A 25,220-nucleotide genomic window follows, 5' to 3' on the forward strand; every position below is an offset into this window, starting at 1 on the left:
TTAAATGTAGGGAGTATGATCAAGAAGCTTGCAGACGACACGAAAATTGGTCTGGTGGTAAACAGTGAGGAGGATAACCGTAAACTGCAGGAGGATATTAATGGCCTGGTCAGGTGGGCAGAGCAGTGGCAAATGGAATTCAACCCTGAAAAATGTGAGGTAATACACTTGGGGAGGGCTAACAAGGCAAGGGATTACACTATGAATGGTAGGACCCTGGAAAATACTAAAGATCAGAGAGACCTTGGTGTGCATGTCCATAGATCCCTGAAGGTAGCAGGGCAGGTAGATAAGGGTTAAGAAAGCATATAGATTACTTGCCTTTATCAGCCAAGGCATTGAATATAAGAGCAGGGAGGCTATGCTGGAACTGTATAAAACGCTGGTTAGGCCACAACTGGAGTACAGTGTGCAGTTCTGGTCACCACATTATAGGAAGGATGTGATTGCACTGGAGATGGTGCAGGGGAGATTCACCAGGATTCTGCCTGGTCTGGAGGGTCTGAGCTATGAGGGAAGATTGGATAGGCTGGGGTTGTTTTCTTTGGAGCAGCGAAGGTTGAGAGGGGACCTGACAGAGGTGTATAAGATTATGAGGGGCATAGATAGAGTGAATAGGATGGCTCTTGTTCCATTAATAGAGGGGTCAATAACCAGGAGGCATAGATTTAAGGTAAGAGGTAGAAGGTTAAGAGGGGAGTTGAGAAATTTTTTCACCCAGTTGGGAGTATGGGTCTCACTGCCTGAAAGGGTGGTTGATTCAGAAACTCTCGTAACATTTAAGAAGTATTTGGATATTCACTTGCGTTGCCATAGCCTCCAGGGCTATGGGCCAAGCGCTGGAAAATGGGATTCGTGTAGTCGGATCTTTGTTGACCAGCGAGGACACGATGGGCTGAATGGCCTTCCTCTGTGCTGTAAACATCTATGAGTCTATAAGTTCTTTATCCAGAGAGTGGGGAGAATGTGGAACATGTGGTCACAAGGGGTGTTCGAGGTGAATAGTATAGATACACTTGAGGGGGAAGCTGGATAAACACATGAGGGAGAAAAGAAATAGAAGGATATGGTGATGGCGGGAGATGAAGTGGGTGTGGGAGGTGGCTCCTGTGGAGCAGGAACACCAGCACGGAGCAGATGGGCCAAATAACCTTTCCTATGCTGTGTGAATACTGTGAATAACCTATAATGGATAATGGGAAAGGGAGAGGGAAGCAGAATTAAACTTCAAATGGTGTTGTGCTGGCACAAGTTTGATGAGTTAAGTGGTTTCCTTCGATATATCTGCAGGCTCAGGGCCCGCAGTGAAACAACAACAACTTGCATTTGTGTAGCACCTTTAATTTAGTACGGCGTTCCCAAGGTGCTTCACAGGAGTGTTATCAAACAAAATTTGACCCCGAGCCACATAAGGAGATATCAGGACGGAGATCAAAAACTCGGTCAAGGGGGTCAGTTTTAAGCAGCATCTTAAAAGAGGAGAGAGAGGTTTATGGAGGGAATTCCAGAGCTTAGTGCTCCCAGGCAGCTGAAAGTGCGCCCCTCTACCCCCCTCCAAAACAACGGTGGAGTGATGGGAATCGGCAGTGATGAAGAGGCCAGAATTGGAGGAGCGCAGATATCCCAGAGGGTTGTAGAGCTGGAAGAGATTACAGAGATAGGGAAGGGACAATGAGGGGTTTGAAAACGAGAGCTGAGAATTTTAAAATCAAGGCATTTCTCAACCGGGAGCCAGTGTAGGTCAGCGAGCAGCAGGGCGATGGGTGAACGGGACTGGCAGCTAGTTTGGAGGATGGGTGGCTGCTCTGGAGTGCGTGGGCAAAGTCGAGTCTGGAGGTAACAAAGACACGACCAGGGTTTCAGCAGAAGCTGAGTTGCTGCATAACTCATGAGGGGATGACCAGAGTGAAAATCTGATTTAAAGTTCCCCCAACTGGAGAGACATTGAGTTTCCTCCCCACCTGAAGGGATCCATCGATGTCCTCCTCCTCGGGCCTTAACACCTTTCCGCTCGATTCAGCTCTTAACTTTTGTGGAAAGACCGAGATTTGTGTACATCGCCGTGTGTAAACTATCAGCACGGGATGGGAGACCGACTGTACAATGACTTCCGTGAGGCCCTTGACTTAAGGCCTACCTGAGGATGTAGTTTACGCTGGGGATAATTTACACTCCACACAATAACAACAGCCTGGCTGGAGTTCAGCAACTCTTAATCTTTCCCAGCGATTCCCAGTTCCCGTTTTTATCCCTCTTCCTTTTGAGTGCAGCCAAGTTTCAAGTATGATGGCCCGGCCTCCCTTGCAAGTACATTGAGGAAGCATAACGGTGGGAAATTCCAGCACCCGTTTTCTCGGGCGTGATGACGACTGAGTGAGGAACAAGGGCAGGCGGGCACTGGAACCCTGTAAGAGTCAATCGTGTGGCAAAAGAACCGTAACTTGTATTTGTACAGCTAATCACTCAAAATCAGCTCCGCTGGCCACGACATGTTGTCTGTACGCCTGGCACCCAGACTGTCAAAGTAACTGCTCTACTCGGAACCCAGCAGTGGCAGGAGACTCCCTCAGTGACAGTGGGAACAACTTTAGGGATGTCCTCAAAGCATCCCTGAAGAGGTCAAACATCCCCGCCAGCTCCTGGGTGGGAGTCCCTGGCTTGTGGCCGAACCGAAATGGAGAAGGTTAATTCGGGAACATATTGAGAGACTTGCGTCAGGAACGTGCGAACCAGGAGCAGGAGGAGGCCATTCGGCTCTTCAGTCCTGTTCGGCCATTCAATAGGATCATGGCTGATCTGATTGTAACCTCCTGCCTACCCCCGGTAACCTTTCACCCCCTTGTTAATCAAGAATCTATCTAGCTCTGCCTTAAAAATATTCAAAGACCATGTTTCCATCGCCTTTTGAGGAAGGGAGTTCCAAAGACTCACGACCCTCTGAGAGAAGAAATTTCTCCTCATCCCCGTCTTAAATAAGCGACCCTTTATTTTTAAACAGTGACCCTTAGTTCTAGATTCTACCCACAAGAGGAAACAACCTCTCCACATACACTCAGGATGTTAAAGGTTTCGATCAAGTCGTGTCTCACTCTTCTAAATTCCAGTGGATACAAGCCTAACCTGTCCAACCTTTCCTCATAAGACAACCCACCCATTCCTGGTATTAGTCTAGTAAACCTTTTCTGAGCTGTCTCTAACGCGTTTGCACCTTCCTTTAAACGAGGAGACCAATACTGGGTTGAGCCGTCAGACGGAGCGCACCAACCTCCAAACGACTCGTCCCCGCGAGCCTTCAAGCTCCACCTGCCCCACACGTGGTAGAGTCCGCAGATCACATATTGGACTTGTCAGCCACCTCAGAACCCATCGAACCAGGGTGGAAGCCAGTCACCCTCAATCTGAGGGACTGCCTGAGGAGGAAAGAGTGCGCTGGCCCAGTGACAAGACCACCATTGACTAAAATTGTGCATCGGGGTTACGCCTAAGGTCAGCTGCAGTTTAGCCATCGAGAATCGCTGCCCTGACTGCTTAACTCATGAAGGGGATGACCAGAGTCACAAAGGGAGCTTTCTAAGGCCGAATTTCGGCTCTTCATAGTGCCCAGTAGCTCAGTGGATATCTCTCTCCCTCACTCCACAAGAAATAGCAGGCGTAGACTATTCTGCCCATGAAGTCTGCTCTGCTGTTCAATACGATCATGGCTCACCTCGGGCTTCAACTCCACTTTCCCGCCCGCTCCCCATATCCCTTAGTTCCCCGAGAGACCAAAAAAAAACCAGTCAACCGCAGCCTTAAATACATTCAACGATGGAGTACCCACGACCCTCTGGGGTAGAGAATTGCAAAGATTCATTTCAGTTATAGATAATCAGCCCCTGACCTCCTCCTCCTCCTCCTCCTCCCCCCCCCCCCCCCACTCTGCACCCATGTTTTAGACTCCCCAGCCAGTGGAAATAAACCCCAGTTATTTTTAACAAAAACAGAATCACCTGGAAAAACTCAGCAGGTCTGGCAGCATCAGCGGAGAAGAAAAGAGTTGACGTTTCGAGTCCTCATGACCCTTCAACAGAACTGAGTGAATCTAAGGAGAGGGGTGAAATATAAGGAGGTGGGGGGAGAGAAGTGGGGGGATGGTGTGGTTGTAGGGACAAGCAAGCAGTGATAGGAACAGATAATCAAAAGATGTCACAGATGAAAGAACAAAAGAACACAGAGGTGTTGAAGTTGGTGATATTATCTAAACGAATGTGCTAATTAAGAATGGATGGGAGGGCACTCTAGGTATAGCTCTAGTGGGGGTGGGGGGAGCATAAAAGATTTAAAAATAATGGAAATAGGTGGGAAAAGAAAAATCTATATAAATTATTGGAAAAAACAAAAGGAAGGGGGAAGAAACAGAAAGGGGGTGGGGGTGGAGGAGGGAGTTCAAGATCTAAAGTTGTTGAATTCAATATTCAGTCCGGAAGGCTGTAAAGCGCCTAGTCGGAAATTGAGGTGTTGTTCCTCCAGTTTGCGTTGGGCTTCACTGGAACAATGTAGCAGGCCAAGGACAGACATGTGGGCAAGAGAGCAGGGTGGAGTGTTAAAATGGCAAGCGACAGGGAGGTTTGGGTCATTCTTGTGGACAGACCGCAGGTGTTCTGCAAAGCGGTCGCCCAGTTTGCGTTTGGTCTCTCCAATGTAGAGGAGACCAAGTTATTTTTATCCGTTCACAGGATGTGGGTGTCGCTGGCAAGGCCGACATTTATTGCCCATCCCTAATTGCCCCTTGGGAAGCCTCCTTCATGAACCGCTGCAGTCCCCGTGGTGCAGGCACAGTGCTGTTGGGAAGGGGATTTTGACCCAGCGACAGTGAAGGCCTTGGTCGATCTCACTTGACTTTTTCCACAGCGGGTTTGATACAACCCAAGTGGTTTGCTCGGGGCACAGCAGAGACGGTTCGGAGTCAACCACATTGGCTGTGGGGTCCGGAGTCGCGTGTAGGCCCAGACCAGGTAAGGACGGCAGATTTCCTTCCCTAAAGGGGACATTACAACCCTGTGACCGTCACCATGACTGAGGGTGTCTATTTAATCCCAGATTGATGTGATGAATTGAATTTAAATTCCTCTTCCCCCTGTCGCTGTGGTGGGATTTAAACGAGGTTGGAAGGCCCTGGAGAGCGGGGAGCTGTATGACGACATGGAAGTCGAGATCGCGCGTAGAAACATGCCGCATTTGTAAACGCAAGTTTATTGTCTTGCAGGAAACTTGAAGAATTTCACAAAGATTTCATGGACAACAAGGACCGGGTCATAACGAAGATCTATAACGAATCCAAGGAGCGAGCGAGGTAACGTTAGAATGAAAGATGACAGAGCGAGCTGGGCCCAGAGAGACCAGGGTTAGATTCACAGAAAGGTGGTGGCACAGGAGGAGGCCATTTGGCCCATTGAGCCGGTGCTGGCTCTTTTTGCAAGAGCAATGTCATGAATGCCACTCCCCCCCCGCCTGTGGCCCTCCACATGTTTTTCATTTCTCTTCAGAAGATTACCCGATCCCCGCTTGAATACCACGATTGAATCAGCCCCCACCACCCTCCCGGGCAGTGCGCTCCAGAGCCTCACCCCGGTTCTCGGCCCTTCTACCAACGGGAACAGTTTCTCCCTGTCGACTCCGTCCAGACCCCCCTCTTGATTTTGAACACCTCAATCAAATCTCCTCTCCAAAGGAGAAGAGCCCCAACTTCTCCAGACGGATCTCCCCAGTAACTGAAGACCACCACCCACCCCCGCCCCCATCCCTGCATCCCTTAAATCTTTTCTGCACCCTCTCTAAAGCCATCCCGCTGTTCTCAAAGTGTACACACTGAACAGCAGTAGCGGGGAATTTCTTGAGTGGGCAAGCAAATTTACGACTGTGTACGTGAGCCAGCAAGTGTGTGAGCTCACAAATCACTCCTGGCAGTTTAAACTTTTATTATGGAGGTTATAATTAGACCTTGAGCAGAGATAAAGGAATGGTAAACTGGTGTGTTCCAGTTCACCGCTGATTACAGTGTTTGGAGAATGTTAATATCTGTGGTATTTTTTTTCTCTTGCCCACATGGGTTTTGCTCTGGGAGTCAGACACCATGTTGTAATATTACGATTGTCTGGAATGCTCCCCATTGGAGATTCTGTGGCAACCAAGCCTCATAAATGCTTTCAAATGCTTCCAACCTTGTGAGACACTGAACAGTCTTCCAGTGCCTTGTTCTGAAGGGACTGCCTCACCTCGAGGAGGAAGCACTTGGATGCTTGGCGCAAGCGCCGAGACTGGGCGTGTGCCGTGCTGCCCGGTGACTCACGGTCCGGCTTGGCGACCCTCCAGTTCCGACCCTCCGCAGTCGCGCCGGTAAAACATTACAGTCACTCGGCAGAGGAATCGGAGCTGCAGTCAGGGAGCCCCTGGCCCCTTGCCCCTCTCTCGTGAGCAGCCACAGGCAGGGCTCCCCAAACTTTGCGGCCACAAGCTCTGAGGGAGCAGTGGTTGTCGTGGAGCCTCGGGCTGATCCCTGACAGCAGTGAGGCCCCTTTAAATCCTTGTGGTTTTCTTTTTTGTTGGTGGGTGTGGCCTAATGGACTGCTCTCTGAGGTCCAATTGCTGCTGTAAAAAAAGCCTGTGACTAGGTAGGTGCCCGGGTTTTTTTTTGACAAACGTGGCCTTTTCGTCAACTACCCACCTGCCCTCCCCAGCACAACTCCTGTTTCCTCAACCCGCAGCCAGATCGAGAACTGGAGCCTCCCCCTTCCCAGCTGCTCAACAGCTCTCATCCCACCACCCCCCCTCCGCCCCACCAGCAAAGGTTTCACTCTGGGGTCACACAAAGCCTGAGGGCGTTGAAATGGGGTCACACAACAGGAGAAAAGTTGGGGGAGCGCTGCGCTAATGAATCAGCCCCGGGCTGTGTCCCATGCCACCCGTCGTGTGCTCCAGATCGGCAATAAATCACCAGTCACGTGAGTAACCACTCCCTGTCTCTGTTACCCCTGACGGCCCTACAACCTTCCCCCGCCTCCCCTCACAAAGCCTCCATTCCCTCAGTTACAGCCTCGTGCCACCATTGGCGGCTGTGCTTTCAGCTCTGGAATTCCCTCCCTAAACCTCTCCGCCTCTCTCTCCTCCTTTAAGATGCTCCTTAAAACCAACCTCTTGAACCAAGCTTTTGCACGCCTGACCTACTACTTCCCTTGTTGCCTTGTGTGAGTTTTGTCTGATTTTTGCCTGGGGACATTTGCCCCTGAAGGTGTTGTACTGAGTGCAGATGGCTGTTGTCACCGGTAGAAATTACGCAGTGCTGGGCACCTTTAAATAAGAAGACTGTGAATAGATTGTTAGGCCCTTCACTCCTCAGCCTTCCCTCTAAAGGGATCAGAGCTCTCTTGCACTCAGAAGATTCCCTGAGAACATAGTTGCATTGAATCAGTAGGGAATTCAGCACTGGGGGAATCTCAGTGTCCAGCACTGGGGGAGTCGCAGTGTCCAGCACTGGGGAGTCACAGTCTCCAACACTGGGGAGTCACGGTGTCCAGCACTTGGGGTAGTTGCAGTGTCCAGCATTGGGGGAGTCACAGGGTCCAACACTGGGGGGGAGTCGCAGTGTCCTGCACTGGGGGGAGTTGCCGTGTCCAGCACTTGGGTTGTTGCAGTGTCCAGCACTGGGGGAGTCGCAGTGTCCAGCACTGGGGAGGAGTCGCAGTGTCCAGCAGTGGGGAGGAGTCGCAGTGTCCAGCAGTGGGGAGGAGTCGCTGTGTCCAGCACTGGGGAGGAGTCGCAGTGTCCAGCACTGGGGAGGAGTCGCAGTGTCCAGCACTGGGGAGGAGTCGCAGTGTCCAGCACTGGGGAGGAGTCGCAGTGTCCAGCAGTGGGGAGGAGTCGCAGTGTCCAGCAGTGGGGAGGAGTCGAAGTGTCCAGCACTGGGGAGGAGTCGCAGTGTCCAGCACTGGGGAGGAGTCGCAGTGTCCAGCACTGGGGAGGAGTCGCAGTGTCCAGCACTGGGGAGGAGTCGCAGTGTCCAGCACTGGGGAGGAGGCGCAGTGTCCAGCACGGGGGAGGAGTCGCAGTGTCCAGCAGTGGGGAGGAGTCGCAGTGTCCAGCAGTGGGGAGGAGTCGAAGTGTCCAGCAGTGGGGAGGAGTCGCAGTGTCCAGCACTGGGGAGGAGTCGCAGTGTCCCAGCACAGGAGAGGAGTCGCAGTGTCCCAGCACTGGGGAGGAGTCACAGTGTCCAGCACTGGGGAGGAGTCGCAGTGTCCAGCACTGGAGGCAGCAGCACCCTCAGTATTAGGCAATTTTGAAATGTCACAGATAAGCACTGGAGGTAGCAGAGGGAAGCTAGTGTCAGTGGAACTTTATCCAAAAACAAACAGCATCTCACGGGAAATGCAAGGAGAAAATAAAATCTGGACATAATAATATCCTCTGACCATGAGCTCCTAGAGGCTGAGAGTAAAGCTGTTAATGTTTCACGCTTTATCTGCCTCTGTGATTAGACTTGTAATCATCCCTGTGTGGTTTCACTTCACACAATTCTGTCACATTTTTACTCTCAGTCTCTGTTTATGTTGGTGCTGCTGATAAGGGGCAGAACACGTGTTCCCATGTTCGAACCAAAGGAAGGCCTTTTATGCTATTTTGAAACGTAGGAATAGAAGGAGGCCATTTGGCCCCTGAAGCCTGTTCTACCCCTTCAGCTAGATCATGTTAACTCTGTCTGCCCGCCTTGTCTCCATAGCCCTTAATGCTCTTGCCTAACAAAGCTCTAACAAGAGGTTTCTTAATAAATTCTGGCTTGGATATATCTTATATAAAATTATAACTTTGCACCGGATTGATGATAAATAGGAAAGAAATATAAAATCCTTAGAGGATCTGACAGGGTCGATGCTGAGAGGTTGTTTCCCCCTGGCCAGAGAGTCAAGAACACGGGGTCACAATCTCAGGATAAGAGGTCAGCCATTTTGGATAGAGATGGTGGGGGGACATTTCTTCACTCTGAGGGTGGTGAATCTTTGGAATTCTCTACCTCACATAGCTGTGGGTGCTCAGTCGCTGATTTTTTTTCGACACTGACCTAATTAAGGGATAGTGCGGGAAAGTGGAATTGAGGTGGAAGATCAGCTGTGATCTCACTGAATGTCAGGGCAGACTTGAGGGGCTGAATGGCCTTCCATTCGAACTTGCGAAGGTGGCACAAAGGGTCTTACTTTAGTGTGACTGGTGTTTAAAATGTGAAATATTTGTGAAGTTGGGTGTTCTTGGCCACGCTTTTCGCACTCCCATCACCACCCCCAACTCCGTCTAACAGCACGAGCTGTTAGTGTGCTGGCCCATAATGTGTGTGTGAGAGAGTGTGAGCGTGTGAAAGAATGTGTGTGGGTGTGTGTGTGAGAGTGTGAGCGTGTGAGAGAGTGAGTGTGTGCGTGTGAGCGTGTGAGAGAGTGAGCATCTGTGAGAGAATGTGTGAGAGAGAGTGAGTGTGTAATGGAGTGTATGTGAGTTTGCGAGTGTGTGTTTGTGTGAGGGTGTGTGTGTTTGTGAGTTTCTGTGAGGGTGTGTGAGCGAGAGTTTGTGAATGTGTGAGAGTTTGTCAGTGCGTCGTGTCTGAGTTTGTGAGTGTGTGTGTGCGTATGTGAGGGTGTGTGTTTGTGAGAGAGTTTGTGAATGTGTGTGAGTTTGTGATTATGTGTGTGTTTGTGTGCGAGAGTGTGTGAGAGTGAGTTTGTGAATGTGTGAGTTTGTTTGTGAGTATGTGTGTGTTTGTGTGAGTTTGTCAGTGTGCGTGTGAGTGAGTTTGTACATGTGTGAGTGAGTGAGAGTGTATGTGGGTGTCTTTGTGTCAGTGGGTTTCCTCATAATGTTTCCAGATGTTCTGTGGCCAGCATTTTGAGTTCTGTTTCTGCTGTCATCGATGACAAGCACCAGATTATTCAACTCTTTTACTATATTGCTGCTTTAACGTGGCAGGGCCCCTTCACAGGAGCATCGAACGACGGCATTTGACCCTGATCCACATGATAAAACATAGGACAGGTGAAGAAACAGCTACCAAAGGGGGAACGAAGAGAAGTGACAAGGTGCCTAAGAAAGCAGACTAGGAGAATCCCGAAAAGCTGAAGGAGGCAGTGACAGCGTGGAGAGAGTTGAGGGCCGGGGCAAGGGTCAAGAAGGTTTTGCCACTACATGGAGAGCAGGGAGGGCAGGAGAAGGTTGCAGAGATAGAGAGGGGCAAAGGGGCAGAGGGACTGGTGGACAAAGCTGAAGATTTTAAATCGATTTGGCGGAAGATGGGATGATTGTCCATGGTGGGAGCAAGGTGGTGAGGAAACTGGGCAGGCGGTGGCTAGGGGAACGACTTAATATCTATCCCTGAACCAAGACTTAAAAAGAGACAGGCTGTCTGGCCATTCTCACATTGCGGGAGCTTGCTGTACACAGATTGGCTGCTGTGTTTTCTACATTACAACAGTGACGACACTTCAAAAAAATAGCACCTCATTGGCTGGGAAGCTTTGGGACGCCCTGAGGTGGTGAAAGGCGCCATAAAAATGGCTGTACTGCTGAAAGCATTAAACCACTGTCACCCTTCCCCAGTGACTGAACCTTGCTCCTGCACAAGGCACCTGTTCCATACAGCTCAATGCTCTCTTGTACTTCATCATTATAGATAACATCTCTAGAAGATTGGCAGCTGAGACTGGCCCAGTCCTGTTCTCCTTCACCGGAGCTTTAGCCAAAGCTGTCATATGACTCAGCTTCTCATCTACTAATAGAAAATGGTTTTATGGTGACTATGAGTTACAGCTTCTCTGTTTTGGAGCTGAGTGTTTGATGGGACCTTTACTCTGTATCTAACCCCGTGCTGTACCTGTCCTGGGAGTGATTGATGGGGACAATGTAGAGGGAGCTTTACTCTGTATCTAACCCCGTGCTGTACCTGCCCTGGGAGTGTTTGATGGGGACAATGTAGAGGGAGCTTTACTCTGTATCTAACCCCGTGCTGTACCTGTCCTGGGAGTGATTGATGGGGACAGTGTAGAGGGAGCTTTACTCTGTATCTAACCCCGTGCTGTACCTGTCCTGGGAGTGTTTGATGGGGACAGTGTAGAGGGAGCTTTACCCTGTATCTAACCCTGTGCTGTACCCGTCCTGGGAGTGTTTGATGGGGGCAGTGTAGAGGAAGCTTTACTCTGTATCTAACCCCGTGTTGTACCTGTCCTGGGAGTGTCTGATGGGGACAGTGCAGAGGAAGCTTTACTCTGTATCTAACCCCGTGCTGTACCTGTCCTGGGAGTGTTTGATGGGGACAGTGTAGAGGGAGATTTACTCTGTATCTAACCCCGTGCTGTACCTGTCCTGGGAGTGTTTGATGGGGACAGTGTAGAGGGAGATTTACTCTGTATCTAACCCCGTGCTGTACCTGTCCTGGGAGTGTTTGATGGGGACAGTGTAGAGGGAGCTTTACTCTGTATCTAACCCCGTACTGTATCTGTCCTGGGAGTGTTTGATGGGGACAGTGTAGAGGGACCTTTACTCTATCTAACCCCGTGCTGTACCTGTCCTGGGAGTGATTGATGGGGACAGTGTAGAGGGAGATTTACTCTGTATCTAACCCCGTGCTGTACCTGTCCTGGGAGTGTTTGATGGGGACAGTGTAGAGGGAGCTTTACGCTGTATCTAACCCCGTGCTGTACCTGTCCTGGGAGTGTTTGATGGGGACAGTGTAGAGTGAGCTTTACTCTGTATCTAACCCCGTGCTGTACCTGTCCTGGGAGTGATTGATGGGGACAGTGTAGAGGGAGATTTACTCTGTATCTAACCCCGTGCTGTACCTGTCCTGGGAGTGTTTGATGGGGACAGTGTAGAGGGAGCTTTACGCTGTATCTAACCCCGTGCTGTACCTGTCCTGGGAGTGTTTGATGGGGACAGTGCAGAGGGAGCTTTACGCTGTATCTAACCCCGTGCTGTACCTGTCCTGGGAGTGTTTGATGGGGACAGTGTAGAGGGAGCTTTACTCTGTATCTAACCCCGTGCTGTACCTGTCCTGGGAGTGTTTGATGGGGACAGTGTAGAGGGACCTTTACTCTGTATCTAACCCCGTGCTGTACCTGTCCTGGGAGTGTTTGATGGGGACAGTGTAGAGGGACCTTTACTCTGTATCTAACCCCGTGCTGTACCTGTCCTGGGAGTGTTTGATGGGGACAGTGTAGAGGGAGCTTTACTCTGTATCTAACCCCGTGCTGTACCTGTCCTGGGAGTGTTTGATGGGGACAGTGTAGAGGGAGCTTTACTCTGTATCTAACCCCGTGCTGTACCTGTCCTGGGAGTGTTTGATGGGGACGGTGTAGAGGGAGATTTACTCTGTATCTGACCCCGTGCTGTACCTGTCCTGGGAGTGTTTGATGGGGACAGTGTAGAGGGAACTTTACTCTGTATCTAACCCCGTGCTGTACCTGTCCTGGGAGTGTTTGATGGGGACAGTGTAGAGGGAGCTTTACTCTGTATCTAACCCCGTGCTGTACCTGTCCTGGGAGTGTTTGATGGGGACAGTGTAGAGGGAGCTTTACTCTGTATCTAACCCCGTGCTGTACCTGCCCTGGGAGTGTTTGATGGGGACAGTGTAGAGGGAGCTTTACTCTGTATCTAACCCCGTGCTATACCTGTCCTGGGAGTGTTTGATGGGGTCAGTGTAGAGGGAGCTTTACTCTGTATCTAACCCCGTGCTGTACCTGTCCTGGGAGTGTTTGATGGGGACAGTGTAGAGGGAGATTTACTCTGTATCTAACCCCGTGCTGTACCTGTCCTGGGAGTGTTTGATGGGGACAGTGTAGAGGGAGCTTTACTCTGTATCTAACCCCGTGCTGTAGCTGTCCTGGGAGTGTTTGATGGGGACAGTGTAGAGGGAGCTTTACTCTGTATCTAACCCCGTGCTGTACCTGCCCTGGGAGTGTTTGATGGGGACAGTGTAGAGGGAGCTTTACTCTGTATCTAACCCCGTGCTGTACCTGTCCTGGGAGTGTTTGATGGGGACAGTGTAGAGGGAGCTTTACTCTGTATCTAACCCCATGCTGTACCTGTCCTGGGAGTGTTTGATGGGGACAGTGTAGAGGGAGCATTACTCTGTATCTAACCCCGTGCTGTACCTGTCCTGGGAGTGTTTGATGGGGACAGTGTAGAGGGAGCTTTATTCTGTACCTAACCCCGTGCTGTACCTGTCCTGGGAGTGTTTGATGGGGACAGTGTAGAGGGAGTTTTACTCTGTATCTAACCCCGTGCTGTACCTGTCCTGGGAGTGTTTGATGGGGACAGTGTAGAGGGAGCTTTACTCTGTATCTAACCCCGTGCTGTACCTGTCCTGGGAGTGTTTGATGGGGACAGTGTAGAGGGAGCTTTACTCTGTATCTAACCCCATGCTGTACCTGTCCTGGGAGTGTTTGATGGGGACAGTGTAGAGGGAGCATTACTCTGTATCTAACCCCGTGCTGTACCTGTCCTGGGAGTGTTTGATGGGGACAGTGTAGAGGGAGCTTTATTCTGTACCTAACCCCGTGCTGTACCTGTCCTGGGAGTGTTTGATGGGGACAGTGTAGAGGGAGCTTTACTTTGTATCTAACCCCGTGATGTACCTGTCCTGGGAGTGTTTGATGGGGACAGTGTAGAGGGAGCTTTACTTTGTATCTAACCCCGTGATGTACCTGTCCTGGGAGTGTTTGATGGGGACAGTGTAGAGGGAGATTTACTCTGTATCTAACCCCGTGCTGTACCTGTCCTGGGAGTGTTTGATGGGGACAGTGTAGAGGGAGCTTTACTCTGTATCTAACCCATGCTGTACCTGTCCTGGGAGTGTTTGATGGGGACAGTGTAGAGGGAGATTTACTCTGTATCTAACCCCGTGATGTACCTGTTCTAGGAGTGTTTGATGGGGACAGTGTAGAGGGAGCTTTACTTTGTATCTAACCCCGTGATGTACCTGTCCTAGGAGTGTTTGATGGGGACAGTGTAGAGGGAGCTTTACTTTGTATCTAACCCCGTGATGTACCTGTCCTGGGAGTGTTTGATGGGGACGGTGTAGAGGGTTCTTTACTCTGTATCTAACCCCATGCTGTACCTGTCCTGGGAGTGTTTGATGGGGACAGTGTAGAGGAAGCTTTACTCTGTATCTAACCCCGTGATGTACCTGTTCTAGGAGTGTTTGATGGGGACAGTGTAGAGGGAGCTTTACACTGTATCTAACCCCGTGATGTACCTGTCCTGGGAGTGTTTGATGGGGACAGTGTAGAGGGAGCTTTACTCTGTATCTAACCCCATGCTGTACCTGTCCTGGGAGTGTTTGATGAAGACAGTCCCACAGGAATACAGTGAGTTGCATCTTCCTTTCTGTTGTTTTGCTGCTTTTAGAATGTGTGTGAGATCCACTGCAATGCAGGATCTGCGTTGTTCCTTATTTGTAAAATGGTGTACGCGTTCCATTTTAGTTTGTCACAGTCCCCTGTCTGACCTGAAAACCACCTTATCGTAGACTGATACAGGGCATTGTGATTCCATTCGGCCCATTGTAGCTGTGCTAGCTCTTTGAAAGAACCCTCCCTCTGGCCCTCCCCCATTGCTATGCAGATTGTTTCCTTTCTCAGCTCAGAACCTGACCACTCAGCCTATCTACTGTTTCTTCTCCACACCAGCCTCCTTCCACCTCCTCTTCACCTCACCCCATCACCCTATCCTTCTATTCCTTTCTCCCTCAAGTGTTTATCCAGCTTCCCCCTTAAACATATCTACACTATTCACCTCGACCATTCCCTGTGGGAGCAAGTTCCACATTCTCCACGCTCTCTGGGTATAGACGTTTCTCCTGAATTCCCGATCGGATTCATTAGTGACACGTCTTATGTTGGTGCACGGAAGTAACATGATTGTGGTCAAGATGTTGGAAAGTTTTCCGCACTTGGGACCACAATTGATATTAAACCTATCTTGCTACGAGGAAGCTATTTACATGACTTACATGTGCCAGCGTGTGAGAGCGTCTCTCCCCATCCCTATCTGTCATATCTGCACAACAATTGAAATGAAGCAGCTGCTTCCTTTAGATAATGTGGCTCGGACAACAGCTTACGTTACGGACGGGTTAAAGTTCGGTTCGGACAGGCTGATTTATTGGAGCTGGGACAGCTCTCGCCCTCTGCGAGCAGCTTTTGCTGTTTTGAAACTTTACGCTCAGGCCGGCTCCACTGATTGAAATCAGCCTGTCACCCGCTAGCTTGCTGAGCAGCCCGCAGTTCAAAGTAACTCCTAAAGATGTCTTTCCACCTCTGCCTGAAGCCTGTCGCCTGCTCACGGCCCACTTGAGAACGCGCTGATTCATTAGAAATGTTCGCCTCGGGTGGCGGGTTCCACACCATCGTTGTCGGACGAGCCTCCCCCCCACCTCTGTCAGACCAGACGGTAACTGAGGCCCCACTTGCTCTTTTGGGAGGGTGATAAAGATCCCACTTTGGATAGGCAGAGGGCTGGGGGTGCGGGGCGGGTGCTGTGGTTTAACACCTCACCCTGAAGACGGCTCCTCCGACCATGTGGCACTTCCTCCATGAGATCCAGAGGCTTGCGCACAGCAGCATCCCACAGCCACAGCGGGGGTCCGAACCACGCTGGTGCTGGGAGTAAAGCAGAAGCCAGTACTTCGCCAACCACCAGTATCATTCAGACCCATTGTTGCCCTGGGATGTTGCTGTGTGCAAGCTCCTGGCATGGGGGGGAGGCGTACAGAACCACGCAGAATTGTTACAGCATAGAATGAGGCCATTCGACCCGCTGTGGCCCTGCTGGCTTTCTGACTGAGCGATTCACAGCGCCATTCCCTCACCTCCTCCCATAACCCTGCACATTCTTCCTTCTCAGATAATCAATTCCCTCTTGAATGCCTCGATTGACCCAGCCTCCACCACACAACTCAGGTGGTGCACTCCAGATCCTAACCATTCGCTGCGTGAAAAAGTTCCTCCTCGTGTCTCCACTGCTTCTTTTACCAGATCTGGGACCTCACATTCTCGATCCTTCCACCCATGGGAACAGTTTCTCCCTATTGACTCTGTCCAGGCCCCTAATGATTGTGAATACCTCTATCAAACCTCCTCTCAACCTTCCCTAAGGAAAGCAATCCCAACTTCTCCAATCTATCCACGGAACTGAAGCTCCTCCTCCCTGGAACTATTCTCGTGAGTCTTTTCTGCACTCTCTCCAGTGCCTTCATCCCCTTCCTAAACTGCGGTGCCCAGGACTGGACGCAGTACTCTAGTTTAGGCCAAACCAGTGTTTTATACAAGTTCAACATAACCTCCTTGCTCTTGTGCCCTGTGCCCCAGTTAATAAAGCCCAGGATACTGTGTGCTTCATTAACCGCTCTCAACCTGTCCTACCACCTTCAACGACATCCATTCGGGTCCCTCTGCTCTTGCACCCCCTTTAGAGTTGTCCCTCAGACCATGGCTTTCTGAGTAGGAGTGAAGGCAGGAAGAGGAAACCAGATCCAGTGACCTGGATAGCACTGACTTGAAAAACGGGCCAGTGCACTGAGTGCCAGACTGAACAGGGGCACGCCCCGTCTATCACCCCGACAGGTTAAACAGTGCCGGAGGCTGGCAGTGACAGCAGGGAGCTCCCTTATCCAATGTGGGATATTTCAGCACTGCGAGAGCTCTGCTTGCGAGGCAGCGTCCCCGGTGCCGTCTGGGTTAACCTCTGCTCAGAGGGTTGGGCGGGGGGGGGGGGAGGCAAAGGGGAGCAGGAGGGTTTTATCACTGATCTACGTGTGGTAGCACACACACTCGCAATCCCACAGGGAACTGAGGCGGTTACACCATGGGCCCGGCTTATGTCTCAGAGTGATTGTATGTGCATTGAAATGAGGCGGCCCTTCTCTCATTGTCCTCCCAGCCACTGGAGCTCTCTTGTTCCAGATCGCGCCTTGGCGGAAGTATTCATCCTTTCCATTCATCCTGCTGAATGGGGAATGTGATACCCTATAGAAGACGACTTGTTTTCATTCGGCAATAAGCTCTCTACCCCCCCCCCCCCCAACCCCCCACAACACACCACCCCTACTCCCAGCCTGACTCAAAAGAATCATTCTGAGCTAACGTCAATGCTGACTGAAGGACTATTCTGTCCGCCTCTGCGATCCGATCAAAATCCACTGGTGACAGCAGCTTGTGACGCGGGTGGTGGGGAGCAGAAAGGACTGAACAAGATGAGCAGCAGCAGGCGGTCTTATACCCTCGACGTAGCCAAGGCACAGACACACTGTCCCTCTGCTGTCTGGAAGCACCGTTTACCTCCCCACACAATGCAAGCTCCATCAACTGGAGGTCTCCAGTCCTAACTCGCTCTGACTCCCATTCGGCCATCAGTACTCGCTAACCTATGTCAACTTCCAGTCCAGCAACAGCTCCATTTTACAATTCTTGTCCTTGTTTTCAAATCTCACCTTCCTCTCTCCCTATCTCTGTAAACTCCTCCAGCCCCTACAACCCTCCCTATCTCTGTAACCTCCTCCAGCCCCTACAATCCTCCCTATCTCTGTAACCTCCTCCAGCCTCTACAACCCTCCCTATCTCTGTAACCTCCTCCAGCCCCTACAACCCTCCCTATCTCTGTAACCTCCTCCAGGAGGAGGCAGTGGTGTAGTGGTATTGTCACTGGACTAATAATCCAGACACCCAGGGTAATTCTCTGGGGACCTGGGTTTGAATCCCACCATGGCAGATGGAATTTAAATTCAATTGAAAAATCTGCAACTAAAAGATTGTTGTAAAACCCATCTGGTAAGTAAATCTGCTGTCCTTACCTGGCGTACATGTGACTCTTAAAGGCCACTTATCAAACCACTACAAAGCCTCTAAGAAGGGATGAAGCTGGACTGACCACTTGGTACTGGAAACGACAACAGCAAACTCAGCCCTGTCAACCCTGAAAATTCCTCCTCACCAGCATCTAGTGCCAAAACGGGAGAGCTGTCTGTCTGACAGAATAGTCAAGCAACAGCCTGACATAGTCATCTTGATGGAATCATACCTTACAGGTACTGTCCCAGACACCACCATCACTGTCCCACTGCAGGATAGATTCAGGTGGTGACACAGTGGTATACAGTCGGGAGGGAGTTACCCTGGGAGTCCTCAACATCAACTCCGGATCCCATATAGTCTCATGGCATCAGGTCAAATATGCAAAAGGAAACCTCCTGCTGATTACTGCATACCGCCCTCCCTCAGCTGATGAATCAGTGCTCCTCCATGTTGAACACCACTTGGGGGAAGCACTGAGGGTGGCAAGGGTGCAGAATGTACTCTGGGTGGGGCAACTTCAATGTCCATCACCAAGAGTGGCTTGGTATTACCACTACTGACCAATCTGGCTGGGTCCTAAAGACATAGCTGCGAGACTGGATCTGCGGCAGGTGGTGAGGGAACCAACAAGAGGGAAAAATATACTTGAACTCATCCTCACCAACCTGCCTGTCACAGATACATCTGTCCATGACAGTATTGGTAGGAGTGACCACCGCACAGTTGTTGTGGAGACGAATTCCCACCTTCACATTGAGGATACCCTCCATTGTGTTGTGTGGCACTACCACTGTGCTAAATGGGATAGATTTTAAACAGATCTAGCAACTCAAAACTGGACATCCATGAGGCACTGTGGGCCATCAGCAGCAGCAGAATTGTACTCAAACACAATCTGTAACCTCATGGCCCAGCATATCCCCCACTCTACCATTACCATCAAGTCAAGGGACCAACCCTGGTTCAATGAAGAGTGCAGGAGGGCATGCCAGGAGCAGCACCAGGCACACTTAAAAATGAGATGTCAAACTGGTGAAGCTACAACGCAGGACTACTTGCGTGCCACACAGCATAAGCAGTAAGTGATAGACAGGGCTAAGCGATCTCATAATCAACGGATCAGATCTAAGCTCTGCAGTCCTGCCACATCCAGTTGTGAATGGTGGTGGACGATTAAACAACTCACTGGAGGAGGAGGCTCCACAAATATCCCCATCCTCAATGATGGGGGAGCCCAGCACATCAGTGCAAAAGATAAGGCTGAAGCATTTGCTACAATCTTCAGCCAGAAATGCCGAGTGGATGATCCATCTCGGCCTCCTCCAGAGGTCCCCAGCACCAAAGATGCCAGTCTTCAGCCAATTCAATTCACTCCATGTGATATCAAGAAACAGCTGAAGGCACTGGATACTGCAAAGGCTATGGGCCCTGACAATATTCCGGCAATATTACTGAAGACTTGTGCTCCAGAACTTGCCGCACCCCTAGCCAAGCTGTTCCAGTACAGCTACAACACTGGCATCTACCCGGCTATGTGGAAAATTACCCAGGTATGTCCTGTACACAAAAAGCAGGACAAATCCAACCTGGCCAATTACCACCCCATCAGTTTACTCTTGATCATCAGTAAAGTAATGGAAGGGGTCACCAACAGTGCTATCAAGTGGCACTTGCTTAGCAATAACCTGCTCACTGATGCCCAGTTTGAGTTCCGCCAGGGCCACTCAGCTCCTGACCTCATTACAGCCTTGGTTCAAACATGGACAAAAGAGCTAAACTCCCGAGGTGAGGTGAGAGTGACTGCCCTTGACATCAAGGCAGCATTTGACCGAGTGTGGCATCAAGGAGCCCTAGCAAAACTGGAGTCAATAGGAATCAGGGAGAAAACTCTCCGCTGGTTGGAATCATACCTAGCACAAAGGAAGATGGTTGTGGTTGTTGGAGGTCGGTCATCTCAGCTCCAGGACATCACTGCAGGAGTTCCTCAGGGTGGTGTCCTCGGCCCAACCATCTTCAGCTGCTTCATCAATGACCTTCCTTCCGTCATAAGGTCAGAAGTGGGGATGTTCGCTGATGATTGCACAATGTTCAGCACCATTCGCGACTCCTCAGATACTGAAGCAGTTCATGTCCAAATGCAGCAAGACCTGGACAATATCCAGGCTTGGGCTGACAAGTGGCAAGTAACATTCACGCCACACAAGTGTTAGGCAATGAACATCTCCAGCAAGAGAGAATCTAAGCATTGCTCCTTGACATTCAATGGCATTACTATCACTAAATCCCCCACTATCAACATCCTGGGGGTTACCATTGACCAGAAAATGAACTGGACCAGCCATATAAATACTGTGGCTACAAGAGCAGGTCAGAGACTAGGAATCCTGTGGCAAGTAACTCACCTCCTGATTCCCCAAACCCTGTCCACCATCTACAAGGCACAAGTCAGGAGTGTGATGGAATACTCCCCACTTGCCTGGATGAGTGCAACTCCCACAACACTCAAGAAGCTCGACACGATCCTGGACAAAGCAGCCCTGCTTGATTGGCACCCAATCCGCAAACATTCACTCCCTCCACCACTAACGCATAGTGGCAACAATCTGTAGTACCTACAAGGTGCACTGCAGGAATTCACCAAGGCTCCTTCGACAGCACCTTCCAAACCCACGACCTCTACCATCTAGAAGGACAAGGGCAGCAGGCACATGGGAACACCACCATCTGTAAGTTGCCCTCCAAGTCACTTACCATCCTGACTTGGAAATATATCGGCCGTTCCTTCACTGTCGCTGGGTCAAACTCCTGGAACTCCCTCCCTAACAGCACTGTTGGTGTACCTACACCACATGGACTGCAGCGGTTCAAGAAGGCAGCTGACCCACCACCTCCTCAAGGGCAACTAGGGATGGGCAATAAATGCTGGCCCAGCCAGCGAGGCCCACATTCCGTGAATGAATTTAAAAACGCCCCTATGACCCTCCCTATCTCTGTAACCTCCTCCAGTCCCTACGACCCTCCCTATCTCTGTAACCTCCTCCAGTCCCTATGACCCTCCCTATCTCAGTAATCTCCTCCAGCTTCTACAACCCTCCCTATCTCTGTAACCTTCTCCAGCCCCTACAACCCTCCCTATCTCTGTAACCTCCTCCAGCCACTACAACCCTCCCTATCTCTGTAACCTCCTCCAGCCCCTACAACCCTCCCTATCTCTGTAACCTCCTCCAGCCCCTACAACCCTCCCTATCTCTGTAACCTCCTCCAGCCCCTACAACCCACCCTATCTCTGTAACCTCCTCCAGCCCCTACAACCCTCCCTATCTCTGTAACCTCCTCCAGCCCCAACAACCCTCCCTATCTCTGTACACTCCTCTAGCCCCTACAACTCTCCCTATCTCTGTAACCTCCTCCAGCCCCTACAACCCTCCCTATCTCTGTAACCTCCTCCAGACCCTACACCCCTCCCTATCTCTGTAACCTCCTCCAGCCCCTACAACCCTCTGAGATCTCTGGCTCCTCCAATTCAGACCTCTTGAGCATCTCCCGATTCCCATCGCTCCACCATTGGCAGCCGGGCCTACAGCTGCCTGGGGCCCTGAGCTCTGGAATTCCCTCCCTCAACCTCTCTCCTCCTTTAAGATGCTCATTAAATCCTAAATCTTTAACAGAGCTTTTAGTCACCTGTTCTTAATGTCTCCTTATTCGATGTTAATGTTTTTTTCTAAACATGCTCCTGTCAAGCTCTTTGGGATGTTTTACTGCGTTAAAGGTGCTATATCAATGGCGGCTGTAGTGATATGGTCACCACTGCTTTTTTCACACACAGACATGTCTTCACTCCTCCCCTGATGGTGCTGCCCTTTACCAGGGCTCAGTTTGAACGCCCTGGCTGTCCCACAGAAGAGATAGCGAGCATTCACGGCGTTAATCTTCTGCAGATGAGAAAGGGAGGGCAAAATTGAGAAGACGGATTCCTATCCCCACCCGGTATCCCTCCCCTCCCCTAACCCGTTGACCTGGCTCACTCACTCCAACTCACTCACTCACTCTAATTATTGGAAATTGAGCGGACTGAAAACCCACTGACCTTCTCCTGACACCGTGCCCCGCCCCCCAACCCCCGACCTTGTAAAATAATGCCATGCATTTCTATAGCACCTTTCACCACCTCAGGACATCCCAAAGTACTTCACATCCAAGTGTAGTCACTGTCCTGTTCACAATCTCTGGCAGCATCCAGCTATTGTTCTCCCTTCAACATAATCCCTGTCCTATAACACCCTGGTTCCTCCAATCCTCTATCCTTTGATTCATGGACAAGGCCCAGCATTTATTGTCCATCCCTAATTGCCCCTTGAGAAGGCGGTGGCGAGCTGCCCTCTTGAACCGCTGCGGTCCCCGAGGCATAGGTACACCCACAGCGCTGTTAGGGCGGGAGTTCCAGGATCTTGACCCAGCAACAGTGAGGGGGGTGGCGGATATAATTCCAAGTCAGGATGGTGTGGGGCCCCTCTCACTGGATGAACGAGGGAGTCTTGGGAGCCGAGCTTTGGGCATACGGGCAAGGCAGGAGCAGTGGTGGGTGCAGAGGAGGGGTGGTACTTTGGATAGGTCCGGGGGATCTCGGAATGGAGGAGTTCTAGGGGTTGGATGTTGCCCGGGGAGGGGGTGGGGGGGGGGTAACGATTCACCATCTTGTTTTCCCCAAGATTCCAGCTTGGGATGACAGAGGAGAAGGAGAGGGGGTGGAGGAGGGGGTGCAGTGGAAAGATATGTATTTTCAAGACTACATTCCTGCCCTGCATCACTGTGTTGCCAATTCAGGAGAGGCCCTCGGACTGTCCAAAGCTGCCCTTGTTTGAGATCCGAGAGTTCTGCTCTAGAAACTTTGCTGGCACGTCCCCACAGGAGAGAAGTTTGGAGATGGCCACGTGACAGGGTTGCCAAATCTCCAGGATTGTCCCGGAGTCTCCCGGAATGACACGCCTCAGGAGAGGGCCATTTGGCCCCTCCAGGTCTGTGCCTCCCCTTTTGATGGGGGGCCCACTTCTCTGCCCTCTCCCCAATAATCCAACAAAACGTCAGGTTTTTTTTTACTCTTTCGTTGGGATGTGGGTGTCGCTGGCAAGGCCAGAATTCGTTGCCCATCCCTAATTGCTCTTGAACTGAGTGACTTGCTCGGTCATTTCAGAGGGCAGTTGGGTCTGGGGTCACACGTAGGCCCGGACCGGGTAAGGACGGCAGATTTCCTTCCCTAAAGGGGATATTTGTGAGCCAGGTGGGTTTGGACCAGTTTTCAATTCCAGATTTACTGACTGAATTTAAATTCCTCCACCTGCCTTGGTGGGATTTGAACTGGTGTCCCCGCAGCATTAGACTGGGTTTCCGGATTAGTAGCCCGGTGACGTTGCCACTACACCACCTCCTCCCCGATTATCGTTTGCAATCATTGACCTTAAAAAAGACGGGCGATGGGAACAAAGCTGTCTGAGGGGGCAAGGACGGTTGGTGGAGGGGATGGGGAGCGGGTTACATGTGTGTAAACAAGGTGTGTAAATAAGGTGTGTAAACACGCTTCCCCCCACCCCCCACCCCCCCCGCCCACCACACACAACCACCTTCACAACCTTCCTTTCTCCGCAGGGCGAACGGCTTCAAGAAACAGCAAGAAATCCTGCGGCGGAAGCACGCAGAGTTTGTGGAGAAGTACAAGCTGAAGAAACGAGGGGGCGACGATTGATGAAGACCCCACTGGGCGCGGAGGTGGCACCCTGCACTGATCACCAACGGCCCCTGGCTTACGTGTGTGTTCACACCACCCGTCTTAGTGACACCTTCTCCCGTTAAATTGACTCCCGAAAAGACAAGAAAGCGCAGGCTACTCGTTTGCGCCTGCTCACTCCCGGGGCTTGGCAATGTATCGTCCGGCACTCGTTGGGTCTCCTCTGTTCTTATGGGCGTGGGGAACTTTTTCACATCTTTGTTCTCTCTCTCTCTGTGGCGGTTTAAGACGCCGAGCATCTTCCTCGGCCACTTCCACAATCGGTATGGGGACTGGAGTCACGTAAGGGCCCAGACGAGGGCCTGGTCCCGAGAGGGGACCAGTCGACCACAATCTGGCACCTTCGAGCTCGTTGTGTTTTTTTTCCCGGGTGAGGCCTGCTTTTTAAATTCCGGACGTTTTTGAAAGCTCCGTTCAAATTCCTAAATGGCGGGTGGCCGGGGTTCGAACCTGGGTTCCGAGGGTGACAGGGTCCGTAAGCCTCGGAAACCTGTGGTTACTCGAAGCAACGGTCTTCATTTCAAAACAAGCCCAACCCCTTTCTTCGCTCCAGTGCATCATTGCCGTCAAGAGTTATTCCTGCCTGACTTGCGGTTCAGTAACTGATTGGCCCAAGGTTGGCAGGGAGAACTCATTCATTTTGTGTGTACGGGGCCCAGCTGAAGCACAAAAATGGATTTAGCCGACATCTGAATTTGATTTTAGAGCATTGAGTCTGCAAATTGTGCTTCACCCGCGAAATAAATTTCACTGGGGACAAGGTTCTCTCCTCATGTTTTCTCCAACATTCCCAGGCCCACTCACCGTTTCAGGCCGGGGCATTGGATCCAACGTCAGTCCTGTTTCGCTCGCCCAGCCGAAGATATACCCTGAATTACATTGAGTGTATGGTGTAGGAGGAGGCCATTCGCCCATCTGCTCCCTGCCGGTGGTTACCCAGACAAACGGATCAGGAGCAGGAGTGAGGCCACTCGGCCCCTCGAGCCTGCTCCGCCACTCAATAAGATCGTGGCTGATCTAAATGTAGCCTCAACCCCACATTCTTGCCTACCCCCGATAATCTTTCACCCCCTTGCCTATCGAGAATCTATCCAGCTCTGCCTTAAAAATAGTCAAAGGCTCTGCTTCCACCGCCTTTTGAGGAAGAGTTCAAAGACTCACAACCCTCATCTCTGTCTTTCTGCTCCACACGAGCCTCCTCCCACCCCCTCGTCACCTCATCCCATCACCCGATCCTTCTATTCTTTTCTCCCTCGTGTGTTTATCCAGCTTCCCTCTTAAATGGATCCAAACTATTCACCTCGACCACTCCCTGTGGGAGCAAGTTCCACGTTCTCCCCGCTCTCTGGGTGAAGACATTTCTCCTGAATTCCCTGTTGGAGTTATGACTGGCTTTCTTATAGTTATTTTCAGTGATTCTGCTGTGATGTGGGAAGCCCATCTCAGTCGCGTTGTTCTGGGGCTGAGAGGACAGGTAGCGGGGGTGGAGAGATGCAGCCTTCGGTGAGCACTGGTCATTTAATTCCTCAATGCCAGGCTCACCCAAGTGAGGCCTTTGGAATGATGATCGAACAGCGGGG

The 25,220-nt window shown here is 51.1% G+C and overlaps 1 protein-coding gene across 4 annotated transcripts in view; it reads left to right on the forward strand.

Annotated features, from left to right (window-relative positions):
• Window positions 1-24,402, forward strand: part of dnajc4 (DnaJ (Hsp40) homolog, subfamily C, member 4) — a 121,901-nt gene extending 97,499 nt beyond the window's left edge. For 3 of the 4 annotated variants that reach the window (XM_041179985.1, XM_041179987.1, XM_041179986.1), the window contains exons 8-9: window positions 5,246-5,332; window positions 23,502-24,402. In XM_041179985.1, coding sequence (XP_041035919.1) covers window positions 5,246-5,332; window positions 23,502-23,598 — 184 coding nt within the window. In that variant the 3' untranslated portion in view covers window positions 23,599-24,402. Of the gene's footprint in view, window positions 1-5,245; window positions 5,333-23,501 lie in introns of those variants that run through there. The other variant, XM_041179988.1, reaches the window with a different exon arrangement.
• The last annotated feature ends 818 nt before the right edge of the window (window positions 24,403-25,220 follow it).

The sequence above is a fragment of the Carcharodon carcharias genome, chromosome 37 (assembly GCF_017639515.1).
Source record: "Carcharodon carcharias isolate sCarCar2 chromosome 37, sCarCar2.pri, whole genome shotgun sequence".
Classification (NCBI taxonomy): domain Eukaryota; kingdom Metazoa; phylum Chordata; class Chondrichthyes; order Lamniformes; family Lamnidae; genus Carcharodon; species Carcharodon carcharias.